General features: G+C 53.8%; 4 protein-coding genes across 6 annotated transcripts in view; 2 read left to right on the top strand and 2 right to left on the bottom strand.

Moving 5' to 3' along the window:
* The window catches only part of Stxbp2 (syntaxin binding protein 2), an 8391-nt gene extending 7994 nt beyond the window's left edge, over positions 1-397 (bottom strand). For both annotated transcript variants that reach the window (XR_007351184.1, XM_048813051.1), the window contains exon 1: positions 301-397. Coding sequence is in view for 1 of the 2 variants with exons in the window: in XM_048813051.1 (XP_048669008.1) it covers positions 301-382 (82 nt within the window). In the remaining variant the exon portion in view is untranslated. The remainder of the gene's footprint in view (positions 1-300) is intronic.
* Positions 398-4529: 4132 nt separating this feature from the next.
* Pcp2 (Purkinje cell protein 2) lies at positions 4530-6288 on the top strand. Its single transcript, XM_015503711.2, has 4 exons — positions 4530-4583; positions 5160-5274; positions 5438-5562; positions 6169-6288. Exons 1-4 carry the CDS (start codon positions 4530-4532, stop codon positions 6286-6288), a joined length of 414 nt encoding a protein of 137 aa, XP_015359197.1.
* A 64-nt stretch (positions 6289-6352) lies between these two features.
* Positions 6353-7871, bottom strand: LOC107157342 (protein PET100 homolog, mitochondrial). 2 transcript variants are annotated; one of them, XM_015503710.2, is made up of 4 exons: positions 7725-7871; positions 6978-7064; positions 6804-6836; positions 6353-6500 (listed from the first exon to the last, which is right to left on the bottom strand). In XM_015503710.2, the coding sequence occupies exons 1-4, from the start codon at positions 7749-7751 to the stop codon at positions 6417-6419; spliced, it is 231 nt and encodes a 76-aa protein (XP_015359196.1). In that variant the 5' UTR covers positions 7752-7871; the 3' UTR covers positions 6353-6416. The 2 variants fall into 2 exon arrangements, with proteins under 2 accessions (XP_015359196.1, XP_015359195.1); XM_015503709.2 differs by having other exon boundaries at positions 7710-7790.
* A 134-nt stretch (positions 7872-8005) lies between these two features.
* The window catches only part of Xab2 (XPA binding protein 2), a 9617-nt gene continuing 4295 nt past the window's right edge, over positions 8006-13327 (top strand). The window contains exons 1-8 of the mRNA XM_015503708.2: positions 8006-8113; positions 9305-9453; positions 9735-9858; positions 10120-10317; positions 11094-11228; positions 11315-11479; positions 12548-12692; positions 13100-13251. Of these exons, the coding sequence (XP_015359194.1) occupies positions 8063-8113; positions 9305-9453; positions 9735-9858; positions 10120-10317; positions 11094-11228; positions 11315-11479; positions 12548-12692; positions 13100-13251 (1119 nt within the window). The 5' untranslated portion in view covers positions 8006-8062. The remainder of the gene's footprint in view (positions 8114-9304; positions 9454-9734; positions 9859-10119; positions 10318-11093; positions 11229-11314; positions 11480-12547; positions 12693-13099; positions 13252-13327) is intronic.

Genomic DNA, 13327 nt, shown 5'->3' with positions numbered 1-13327 from the left:
CCTGGCCCCGCCTCGCTGAAGGCTCTCGGAGAGACCGAGGAACCCCAGCGCGGATTAGGCGGGCAGTTGTGCCCACACAGTCTCCGGAGGGACACACCCCGACCCATGCGCTCACGGTCGAGAGTTCGGCCACTTTCCCTGGCTGTGTGCGGTGAGCAAGAAGGACCGCAGGACAATAACCCCTTTGCCTTACACAGTCGCAATCAGCACCCTGTCCAGAAGTTCTTGTCTGCGAGATAAGAGTGTCCACGCGAGGACGGGGGCTCCCAAACCTCCTCCTGGCCTGGAACCAGGACCCACCTGTCTTCTGTATTCCAGCAGCTTCTGTATTAGCAGCAGCACCAGCAGCAGCGAGGAAGCCTGGGCACCCACTGTGTGCCATGCACTTGAGCTATCCAATTTTCTCTCAGTCCTGCTTGACATTACAACAGGGAGCCTGGTGCAGTGGAGGAAACAGGATCTGCAGGACCCCCAACACCATATGAGTGAACCTACTGGAATTTGACCCAGGAGCCTGTACCTGAAGGAATGCGTGTCACTAGACACGACACTTACCCTCATAGGCTGACAATCTCATATTCACAAGCAAATACACATGGGGTGAGTGACATGCTGAGTTACATGCACACACAGTTACACTCAACTCATAATTTGAGTGCCAATTCCTGTTGCTTCTGAGGGCACAGTCCCTGCATCACCCATACAGATGAGGTTACAGATCTAACGTGTGAATAGGGAGTCCTGCTCATCTGAACTGGTTTCTTCATTCAGCCATGTTAAGAATGTTCCAAACCCAGCACAGTGGCCTATAACTGTAATCCCAACTACTCAGGAGGCTGAGGCAAGAGGATTACAAGATTGAGGCCAGCCTAGACAATTTAGAGACCCTATCTCAAAAAATCAAAAGGTCTAGAGATGTAGCTCCATAGGATATTATCACTGGGTTCAATCCCCAGTACTAGGGGTGGGGCTAGTTTCCTAGGTGTGGAGTCCCCTGCCACTTACATGGGACAAAAGAGTGAATAAGACCAGAAGGCCTGCCCACCCATGGGGCACTTAAAGTTGCTTGGGGGGCAAAGAATTTCTCCATAGGACCCCTAAAGCTCAGAAAATAGTGCCCAGAGTTAAAAATGAGGATGGCATCAAATTAAAAAGCTTCTGCACAGCAAAGGAAACAAGAGTGTGAAAAGTGCTGGGAGAAAAATCTTTGCTAGCTACTCTTCTAACAGAGGATTAATATCTAGAATGTACAAAGAACTCAAACTCAACACCAAAAAAAACAAAAAAACAAAAAAAACCCAAGTAACCCAAATTAATAAATGAGCAAATAAATTAAGCAGACACAGAATAAATATGAATGGCCAACAAATAATTTTTAAAATGTTTGACATCATTAGCAATTAGGGAAATGTAAATCAAACTACAGTGAGATTTGATATTTGCTCTTTTTCCAGTCAGAATGGCAGTCATCAAGAATACAACCTACACGTGGGAAAAATAAGAATTCATACCCCATTTGAATCAAATGTATGATATATGATATGTCAAGATCATTGTAATGTTTTGAGCAACCAATTAAAAAAAAGAATACAAACTAATAAATGCTGGAGAGGATGTGGAGAAAAAGGAGCATTTTTACATAGTTGGTGGGATTGTAAATTAGCATGAACAGTATGGAAATCACTATGGAGGTTCCTCAAAAGATTAAGCATGGAACCACCATATGACCCAGCTATACCACTCCTCGGTATTTATATTAAAGAATTTAAGTCAGGGCTGGGCACAGCAGTGCCCACCTGTAATCCCAGCTGAGGCAGGAGGATCGTGAGTTCAAAGCCAGCCTCAGCAACTTAGCAAGTTCCTGAGAAACTTGGTGAGATCTTGTCTCAAGAAAAATATAAAAAGGGCTGGGGGTGTGGCTCAGTGATCAAGTGTCAAAAAAATCAGTATACTATAGTGATATATGTATGCCCATGTTTATAGCAGCACAATTCACAGTAGCAAAACCATGGAGCCAGCCTAAGGGTCCTTCAATTGATGAATGGATAAGGAAAAAGGGATACACACACACACACACACACACACACACACACATACATACATACATAAACACACAATGGAATTTTATTCTGCCATTAAAAAATTAAATTACGGCATTTGCAGGAAAACAGGTGAAACTTGAGACCATTATGTTAAGTGAAATAAGCCAAACTCAGAAGGTCAAAGGTCGTGTGTTTTCTCTCATAAGCTAAAGGAGTAAAAGAAGCAATCCTTCCTTGAAGGAAATAGACTAGTTATAGCAAGTACACGAGCTGGGGGAGGTGCCAGGGGGCCTCTCTGAGGGACTAACCTCTGAATGACATCTGGGAACAGCCATTCCTGTGGAGGAAAGGGGAGGGGGTTGACATGTGCAGCTGGAGGTGACAGTCTGGAATGTGACAGGAGCCTGTTTTCTTTAGGACAATGTCAGAATAACCCATTCTGGTTTGCCCAGATTGAGAAGTTTGCCAGGGCACAGGACTTGCAGTGATAAAAATGCTACACTCACAGGCAAACCAGGGTGGTGGCCAGCCTAGGTGGGAGTTTAGGCTCTTCTTTTCCTTTTTACCCCCCTGTAGTGCTGGAGATGGAACCACAAGCAGGCTAGGCTAATGCTCTACCACTGAGCTTTACCCCCAGCCTTCCCTCTGTCTCTTTAACAGTTTGATCTCAATAAGTGGTTCATAAGCCACACATTCCCTCCACCTGAAGTGTACATCAGTGCCCCCCACCCCCCACCTCCGTGTCTGGGGATTGAACTACTCGGGGGCATTCTAACACTGAGCTATGTATCCAGTCCTTTTTATTTTGAGATGGTGTCCTGCTAAGTTGCTCAGGTTGGGCTCAAACTTGCAACCCCAAGGAGCTGCCTGGATCAGTGGCTTTCAGCACCTTCAGGGCTGTTCCTCCACCCAAATCCATTTTGACCATTCCCTTACCTCCAGGGTATTTGGGTTTGCTTTTGAGAACAATGGAGGCCAAGGGAGGGTTAAGAGCAGAGAAGATGAGATATCTCCTCCAGACCTTGGAGACAGAATAGGCAGCAGGTACAAAAGGAGGAGCCAGAAGCTCCTCCCACTGTACTTGACGGGGTAACCAGGGTCCTCCAGTGTAATGGGTTGAATTGTGTCCCTACCATCGGCACCCCCACCACCATCAAAGATGCTGAAATTCTAATCCCCAGTGCCTCAGAATGTGACCTTATTTGGAAGTAATGTCATCACAGATGTTAGTTAATATGAGGTCACACAGAGGAGGTGAGCCCCTATTCCAATATTACTGGTGTCCATATAAGACTGTCCTATGAAGGCACACAGAGAGAATACCCTGTGCCCACACAGGCCGGCTTGAGTGCAGTACTTACAAGCCAAGGCACAGCAAAGGCAGCCCGCAGCTAGCAGAAGTGCAGCTAAGAAAGACCCTGAAACCGGGTTGCAGAGGAAGCACGGCCCTGCTAACACTGATTTCAGACCTCCGTCCTCCAGAGCCTTTAGACAATAGTGTTGCTTTAAACCACCCAGTCTGCGATACCTCTTTCCAGCAGCCCTTGGAAACCGTGTGCACCCACTGCTGAACATCCCATCATCACTGAGGACTTGAGCCCTGGATTAGGGTGTCCCAGGCAGGGGTAGGATAGTGGAGACAGTTTATTCTGAGAAGAAACTAACTGGTTTCCAGAAAGACATCTTGTTTGAGAGGTCAGGGCTCCTAGTCACTGAAATAAAGTTGTTAAGGGATGGGGGCAGGGACTTCATCTCCTGTTCCCACATGGGTCTGGGGTGATGGATCAGAGGCAGTTCAACTTGCATCTGGGTGGCAGGTGGACAGGGGAACACAGATTTTGTCTTGGGGCCCAGTGGGGAGGCAACCAGGTCTCAAGGACAATGAGCAGAGGGCAGGGTGGCCTGGATGTCCTTTGGAAATGCTGTCCAAGTGGCAGAGCTGGAGTTAGGCTGGGTGGTGGTGCCTGAGGAGGTTGCAGGGAGGTGGGGAAGGGCTCCTGGGCTCCAGCTTCCTCTTCTGCTTCCCCCTGCCAATGGCAACTGCCCTTCCAGCAGGATGAGGCCACAGGTACCAAGAGGGAGCTAGTGGGCTGGCCAGGGTGGACACAGACTCCACTGGATCCCACAGGTGGGCTGCAGCCTTACCCTCCCCTGTTGGCCTGTCTTCTCCAAAACTGCTCTAGGCTTCTTCCACACTTCACCTGACAGCTCTTGGGGCCTGGTTAGTAAGTGCCGCTGGGTCTGGTGAGGTTCACACCCAGGCCACCCTCCCTCCCACCCTGTGCCAGGCCCAGCAATATTCTGGACAAACAATTATCTGGATCATCTTTATGGGGCTTAAGCTTGGGTGGGAGCAGATGGGGCATGAGCTGGGGATTTGGGACTAGAGAGGGTATCCACTCCCCCCACATCCTGGTTGTTTAAAAGACCTTCCTGGCACAGGGCTGGAACAGAGAAGAGCAGAAAGGGGAGTCCAGTGGAAGAACAATGATGGAGCAGGGAGAGAAAGGAGAGGAGGGGGGCTCAGACCCCTCGAGCCAGGTAAGAACGCCCCACCCCCACCTCAGCTCCTCCAACTCTCAGAGCCTGAAACTGACAGGACTAGTTAATTTGTAGGGCACCTAATTAGCAAGTGAGTCTCCGGGGTCCCCTGACCCATTTGTCACCACATGGAGGTGCTGATGGGCAGAAGGTTTATGAACTGGTCCCTAGTCCCAAGGCAGAGGGCAAGAATCCTGGTACTGACCCCTAGAAGGTGGCAGGTGCTGGGACTTAGGGGTGGCTCCAGAGCCCCATTTTCTTCCTTTGTGCCCCAGACCCCAGCCCATCCCAGTCAGGACCCAATCTAGGACGGCAGGCAGGACGCTGTCACAGGCAGGCCTATCCCTAGAGGTGACACCACGTGAAGTGATGCTGCTGGCTGGGGCCCCTGGGGCAGGGACCAGCATCAAGGAGACTCATGTCTCATTCAGAGTAGCTCTGCAGAGCAGCAGATCGACAAGGACCATGGTAAGAGCTGGCGGAGCCAAGAGGGCAGGCTCAGGGACGGGTTGGGAGCCAGCTCACTGGGAGAGAAGGGGAGGAATCCCCAGTCAGACCAAGTGTGTCTGTCCCCAGGCGGGCTCACCAGACCAGGAGGGTTTCTTCAACCTGCTGAGCCACGTTCAGGGTGGTCGGATGGAGGAGCAGCGCTGTTCGCTGCAGGCCGGACCGGGCCAGACTTCTGAGAGCCGTGAGCCTGGGCATGGGGATGCTGCCTGCTGGAGGGAATGGGGGAAGTACAGTGTGCAGGGGCAGCCTGTGGGGTGCGGGTGGGGGCGGCAGGGAGATGACCACGCCAGGCTCCTCTGGAATCTGTCTATATGTTCATGGCCACGTGTTTCTGCTCCGTGCAGAAGATGGCCCCACACCCGAGATCGACAGTCTCATGGACATGCTGGCCAGCACCCAGGGCCGCCGAATGGATGACCAGCGTGTGACAGTCAGCACCCTGCCTGGCTTCCAGCCCATTGGCCCTAAGGTAGGTGATGTTCCATCAATGCTGATGACACCTACCAGGCTGTACTCTCTAACCTTGCTCATCCCTGGCCAGGAGTGAATGGGACCCTCCCTTCATCTCTGTCCATCTTCTGCTGAGAATTCAGTTAAGAAGACCAAGCAAGCCCCAGACACGGCAGACCTGAAAAGGGCTCAAGGTCACACAAGGGCCATTTAGTGTCAGAGCTGTGGCTGAAACTCATGGCTCTTGCCCCTACCCTGTCTGAGGGTTTTAAGAAAGAAAGAGGGAGAGAACAGGCCACCTTCCTGGGGTGACATCTCAGGGAAGAGGACACACAGGAGCTCACTCACACAAGGAGCACATCCACACATTCCCACGTACCTACGCACAGCTGAGTTCTGATCAAGACCCCAGTAAGAGCCCTAAGACCTGCCACCTCACACCCAAACACCACCCTAAATGGCAGATAATGAAAGTAAACAGATTTCTCTATGGGGACAGAGGGGGCAGTCACACAGGAGGAGGAAGGACACGGATTCCCATCAGTACCTTCTCTCCAATGTTTGTGTCATCTCTGGCCTGTGCTGCCCTTGGTCCTCCCTCTGGCTGATACCTTCTCATCCACAGGACGGAGCGCAGAAACGAGCTGGGACCCTCAGCCCTCAACCCCTGCTCACCCCTCAGGACCCCAGTGCTCTCGGTTTCCGCAGGAACAGCAGCCCCCAGCCCCAGACACAAGCACCTTGAGGGCCCAAACTGTCCTGGGCCCCACTGGGCCCCTGAAAGCAAACAATAAAACACTAGCACAAGCAACAAGGAACTGAGTATGTGTTATTTCATGGGTGGAGGGGTTGGGACTCAAGCATTTGGAGGCCTCAGGAGCTCTGCTGGGCAGCGCGAAGGAGTTTCTCCTCCCGCTGCTTCCGTATCCTCTCTTTGAATTCTTCTAGCTCTTGACGCTGGGAGTGGGAAAGGGATGGGATGGGAAGGAAGGAGGGGGCACATTCAGGTACTGGACCCTCTCCCACCACCCTGCCCCTGGCTTCAGATTTCAGTATCTAAACTGGATGCCCCATGCCAATTATAGGGAGTCTAAGTGAGTTCAGCTTCATCCCTCAAGAAGGCAAAAAAGAAATCATACGCCCTTCTGCTCTCAGTTACCTACCCATGGTTAAGGGGAAAACTTCCATTCAAAATGCATCATGGCTGTGGGGACCCAGACTCCTCTCTCCCTCTGATGGGATGAAAAGGAGGTTACTTACCTGGCTCTCCTTCTCAGGTGGCCACAGCTCCCTCTGTGGGGACAAAGTCACAGCTGAAGGCACAAGCCAGGAGACTAAAGAACCACATACCTAGGTCTGGTCCCCAGTAGGCTGGTGCCCCACCCACTTCACCACCAGCTTGAATGAACAGGTGAATATTCTCTCTATGCCCACCTTGCGCTGTATGACATAGTCCTCAAACCACTCAGCCTGATTGGAAATCCAGAACATAGCCACAGGGAAAGTGAGGTAGAGTGTCATCTGCAAAGGCAGTAGGTACATGAACAGGGACCTGGGACCATTATCCCAGGAAGACTGCAGTGCCTGGAGGACAGACACACTCTCCGGCAGAATCCAGGACTACCTCCTCATGCTCTCCCCTATGAACCCCAAACTCCCACTAAAGGTACAGAAAGCCTGGTCCCCATAATCCAGGAGGCTTTATTCCTGTGAGTCCCCTCCAAGTCTTTGTCTCAAGGAACACACAGATCCCAGCAGCAGCACAAGAGCATTTACTACAAAGACACCTTCTTGAGACCTCATCACTCCCCTAATCAGATGCCGGGAACACCTCAAAGCCAGAAGTTCCCAACTTTCAAATTTCTTAGCTTCCCTAAGTCTAGGAGTCTCCCTGTCGGAGGCGCCCGCCCACCCACCAGAAGGATCTGGAGCTTTCCTTCACTGAGCCACCTGCCCACCCCCGAGAGGCCCTACTCTTAGATTCCCCAAATCCAGACGCTCCACTCCGACCCCCAAATCTAACGCCCCCTCCTGAGTTCCCAACCGTCAAAGTCTCTCTCAAGTCTCCGGTGCGTTCTCCCAGGAGCGGCTCCCTCTTTGAAGTCCCCACTCTGTACAGCTTCGCCCCCAAACCAAGGAAATCTCCCAACCAGCTACCTAACCTACTCCCGAGTCACTGACCCGAAACACCTCCAGCTTCACCCCCATCTCGCTCGTCTGGGTCTATAAACCCACTTCCGCCCAAAGCTGACCCCGCAGCAGCTAGACAGCCGCTCATTGGTGTTTCGTGAGTCCCGCTGCTGAAGCTGATTGGCCCATCAACCCCAAGATGACGTAATGTTCGAGCGCCTCATCCCCGCTTCCGGTCGTTGGCTCAGTCCACACGGAAGTCAACAACTCCAGCCTTACGGCCGAGAAGGGTACAGCCAATCGGAAACGAGGCTGGCTCGGAGGGGCGGGCCTTCAGTGGGAGACGTCTTTAAGTGCGCGACCTCGCCTGTACCTGGAGAGCCGGGAAGATGGTGGTGATGGCGCGCGTCTCGCGGCCCGAGCGGCCAGACCTTGTCTTTGTGAGTTCGTGGCGGGACCGCGGGTGGCCCGCGGGAGCGCATCGGGGCCTAGATGCCGCGGGGGATCGGGGCCGGGACGCCCGAGGGATTTAGGCCAACACTGTGCCTATCCAAGGACGGGGTGAGGGGAATCCCTGACGGGGCCGGATGGTGAAGTCCCAACCGAGCTGGCCACAAGTAAAGATCTAGTGTCAGAACCGGATTCCCGGTGGCCTAAAGAAGGAACTGCTGCCGAGGCGAAGGGGCAGGAGTTTCGGGCTGGGGGCGGAAATGGGGGCGCGCCGGGAACTGGGGAGAAGGGAAGTCGCATAACTGGATCTTGACCCTGAAAGAACTGGTGTTTGAAGGCAAAGGAACCAGGTCAGGTCTGGTTTGTGGGTAAAGGCTTGCGTTCGGCAAAACGTTCTATGTCTGGTTCCAAGTGTTATGGTTTCTGGGGTAAAGGCCTAGTGTGGGGGGTGCTTCAAGAACCCTGGAGTTTGAAGAAAGGAATTGGTGATGTGGAGCCTGTGAGGCAACGACCAGCGAGATCCTAAATAGCCAAAGACTTGATGTCTGGAGTCAAGTCTACCATTTTCATCAGGCTCTTGGCATCCAGAGTTAAGGGCTTCAGGTCTGGCCCATACATCTCTTTCTGGAGCAAAGGCCTAACCTCCAAGCCTTGGGGCAGAGTTGAGCTATATTATTGGCTGGTGGGATCTTAGGAGTTCAGCAGTTTGGTGTCTGGTACCAAGAACCCTAGTGACTGACATAAAGATCTACTCACCTGGCTTGGAATGGTTGTGGCAGTGGGAGCTGGAGGGTCCAAAGATTTGGTGTCTGGGAAGAGGTGTTGTGAGGAGGTAAGGCAGAGACCTGGCATCTGGACCAGGGCCCTGGTGTATAAGGAGCGTGGTGATGTGGACCAGCAAGCAGGTGGTGTGATTTGAGAGGGCTAAAGCTTTATGGTCTCATTATCTGGTTTAGATCTCTACTACTGAGAAGTCAGACTAACTGGGCCAGATCATGGGCAAAGGTCTGAACCAGCATCCTGGTGTCTGGGCATCTGGTGATTTGGATTTGATGGTGGACAGTGAGATCTGTGATCTGAGTTTAAATCTGGAGGTTGGGCATAAACTCCAGTGGTGGGCTGCTGCTGCCCTCAGACTCTGAGGGTAGGTCTCCCTTCTCTTCTTTCTCTGGCCTTTACAGGAAGAAGAGGACCTTCCCTATGAGGAGGAAATCATGCGGAACCAGTTTTCAGTCAAATGCTGGCTACGCTACATTGAATTCAAACAGGGAGCTCCCAAGCCCAGGCTCAATCAGCTGTATGAGCGGGCACTCAAGCTGCTGCCCTGCAGGTAGGCATACCTCTAACTGACCTGCCAACCAGGTCCCATCCCACTTATCCAGTCATAATGGAACTGGCAAATAGATCCCAGGTGATTGCTATGTGTTTCCATCACTGGATATGCATCCCCTGATAAGCCACCGCACTTCCCTGATGTCCCAGTCCTTCCCTCTCTTCCTGAGATTTGTCACCCTTCCTTAGTGCCTTTCTCCCCAAAGTTACCTCCTGGGATAGGAGGAAGGGTTCTGTGGGTTCGTAATTCATTAGTGTCTGTCCCTTCCTATTCCCCAGCTACAAACTCTGGTACCGCTACCTAAAGGCACGTCGGGCACAGGTAAAGCATCGCTGCGTGACTGACCCTGCCTATGAAGATGTCAACAACTGCCATGAGAGGGCCTTTGTGTTCATGCACAAGGTGGGGAACTGGGGAAAGTGGAGCTCAGACTCCACAGAGGTGGGCAAAGCAGGAGGGGTGAGCTCAGCATGGAAGGGGTGGAGGGTTAAAGTCCTGTTGCCTCTGCATGAGGTGTTGGTGCAGAGGCAGTCCTGGGATTGGGATTTCTGAGCTCTTCCATATTTGTGTTCCAGATGTGACTGGGCCATAAGACCTCTGGCATCTGTGGCCAGGCCATGGAGCCCACAGCTCTGACCTGACCATCTTTTCCCACAATTCCAGATGCCCCGTCTATGGCTAGATTATTGTCAGTTCCTGATGGACCAGGGACGTGTCACACACACCCGCCGCACCTTCGACCGTGCCCTCCGGGCACTACCCATCACCCAGCACTCTCGTATTTGGCCCCTGTACCTGCGCTTCCTGCGCTCCCACCCACTGCCTGAGACAGCTGTGCGAGGATATCGGCGTTTCCTCAAGGTGAGCCCAGGGGGCTGGTTCCCCAGGTTGGAGTTCACAAATGGTGGTTCACTGGGACACTAGCCCCATGCAGATGTCATCCAACAGACATGATATGGATATGGGGAGAGGGCTCCTGGAGGCACCTAGAATTTCTGATTCTTCATTTTCCAAATAACTTGCTAGCATCTGCTCCACATTATACATAGGGAAGATGCAGGGGACAGAGTAAATAAGATAGATGGTTGTCACCTGCATGAAACTTGCAGTCTAACTGAGTAAACGGGTACACAGGAGTTGACTGTGTGAGCCATAGTAAAACTATGCCATGGGGAGGGCCAAGAATGGGAGATAACAGCTATGGGATGTGTAATAGGCCCTTCTATTAGGCAGAGGTACAGACAAAGTGGGGGTGGGACATCATTTGCTCAAACTTGTGCCATTTTTTACATGGCAAACCCTTTGCATGATGTTGTTTGGATAGGGGCTTGTGACAGAAGCAGTCCTGGTTTGTGTAGAGCAGACCCTGGGAGCCTAAACTGCAGCATTCAGGACTGGGGTTGGACCAATGGGATCAAGGCTGAAGAAAAGGGCGAAGACCAGACCAGTCAGGACTGAGGCTGGAATAGTGACCCAGGCTGGACCACCTTGGGGCTGGGGCTGGGTCAGCAGGGCAGGCTCTTGGCTAGGAGGACAGTGGTGGGTAGGTGGGTTATAGGAAGCCCAGAGGCAATGGATCAGGAGGGAGGTGTGGCCCTGTGGCGCCTCTGACTCCAGCGGTGTTGGTGGGTCCCCAGCTGAGTCCAGAGAGTGCTGAGGAATACATCGAGTACCTCAAGTCGAGTGACCGGCTGGACGAGGCTGCACAGCGCCTGGCCACTGTGGTGAATGATGAGCGCTTTGTGTCCAAGGCTGGCAAGTCCAACTACCAGGTGGGCCTGTGAGGAGATGGGGACAAGGCAGGAGGGCTCCTCCCTCCAAGACCAAGGCTAAGACTCCCACACCCTGCTCCCTGCAGCTGTGGCACGAGCTGTGTGACCTCATCTCCCAGAATCCGGACAAGGTGCAGTCCCTCAACGTGGACGCCATCATCCGCGGTGGCCTCACCCGTTTCACCGACCAGCTAGGCAAGCTGTGGTGTTCACTGGCTGACTACTACATCCGCAGTGGCCACTTTGAGAAGGTGCTTGGGCCCCTTAGCCTTGCATGTGGGGCAGGTCTTCCTCTGACACTTGGGGGACATTCAGGAACATCGGGCATGGGCAGAACACACATGCAGACGTACTGTTTATGACGTGTATACACACATACACACGCCATCTTGATAGAAAGGCCAGGCAGGGCAGTCCTGCAGCTGAACACACCTGGGGCCAGCACATCTGGGTTCAGGATCGGGCTCCTGGCTGTGTGCCCTTAGTCTTGCCAAGCCTGGCTGCCCCTACCTGGGTTCCCTTGCCTGTGAGGAGTTATCTGAGGTTCAGGCAGAGCACCAAGCAGGTGCCTCATGTGGGGGTCCATCCCTCAGGATCTTGTGTGCCTGGTTGTCCTTGTCATGGTGTTCTCATCATCGGGAGTGGAGTGGCAAGCTTGGGACAGGGGAGTGGGTGGAGCTTTGGGAATCCCCAGAGGGCTGGCTGGGGCTCCTGTGGTCTGAGGAAAGGTGGGAACAGGGCCGGAGTGAGTGAGTGGGGGAGCAGAAGCAGGAGCAGTGTAGGGTGGGAAAGGGGAGTGAGGGCCTTGCAGGCAGGGGTGACTCTTCTGCTCCTTCCACAAGAGTGTCCTGCCAAGCCCAGCAGGGGCAGTGGGCAGGACCAGGCAGGGCCAGGAGTGGAGAGATGGAGCCATGAGGGGCTGGGGCTGGTGGTTGGGAGAACACGAGGTGGAGAAGGGGTGAGGTGGGCATGAGGGGTACTCAGGAGCAAAGGTGGAGCCCTCTGACAAGTGAGGGTGTGGTTCCTCAGGGAGGACCATGGCGACTGGCATGGTGTTGGCCTTACTGAGTACAAAATGCTTTACACTGGTGTTTCAGTTGAGCCTCGAGGTCCCTTTGTACAAGGGCTGTCACCCAGTTTACTGAGGACTCTGCAGCTCCCAGGGCAGGGAGGATGGGAAGTGCTTCATGCCACCCCTCTGAGCCTGCGGGTGCTGGGGCACCTGGAAAGGCCTTGCAGGATCCCAGCGTGGGCCCGGGACAGCGAGCTCACGTGCCTCCCCCTGCCAGCGCTTCCCTCTCACTGCTCCCATCCCACAGGCCCGGGACGTGTACGAGGAGGCCATCCGCACTGTGATGACCGTGCGGGACTTCACACAAGTGTTTGACAGCTATGCCCAGTTTGAGGAAAGCATGATTGCCGCCAAGATGGAGACTGCCTCAGAGCTGGGGCGGGAGGAGGAGGGTGAGCCCTGCGGCAGCCTTCACTGGAGGCGCTGAGGACTGGGTGGACCTGGAGGGTGGGGGAGAGGGCGATTCTGATTGGCCAGGGCAGGCAGTGAGTGGGTCTCACCTGGGGACATCTTCAGGAGGCCCAGCCAGGGGCGTGTGGGGAGAGAGGGGGGAGGGAGGGTGGTTAGTGGTGTTGGGGGTCCTGGAGCAACAAGGGCTGGACGCACTGCCCAGGCTCAGGTCAGAGCCTGGCAGAGCAGGGGAGCTGGAGGACTGGTGCAGGGAGGAGAGGCTTCCCGAGGGGCTGGGGCTGGAGCCAAGGCGGTTGCTTGGCTGGGGGCTGGAAGGGACCAGGAGGCCAAGCAGCAAGGCCCACACCCCCACCTCCCCGGCACTTGTGACCACCTCTGTGGTTCCCAGATGACGTGGACCTGGAGCTGCGCCTGGCTCGCTTTGAGCAGCTCATCAGCCGGCGGCCCCTGCTCCTCAATAGTGTCCTGCTGCGCCAGAACCCACACCACGTCCATGAGTGGCATAAGCGCGTGGCCCTGCACCAGGGCCGCCCTCGGGAGGTATGTACTGGCCCCCTGGCCCCAGCCCTGTCTCTTATACACATCAGATGTGTATAAGAGACAGCTTTTATACATT

Source organism: Marmota marmota, unplaced genomic scaffold (genome assembly GCF_001458135.2).
Source record: "Marmota marmota marmota unplaced genomic scaffold, marMar, whole genome shotgun sequence".
NCBI classification, from domain to species: Eukaryota; Metazoa; Chordata; class Mammalia; order Rodentia; family Sciuridae; genus Marmota; species Marmota marmota.
Note: the sequence above shows the minus strand (reverse complement) of the source record. Positions and strands in the feature narration are given on the sequence as shown.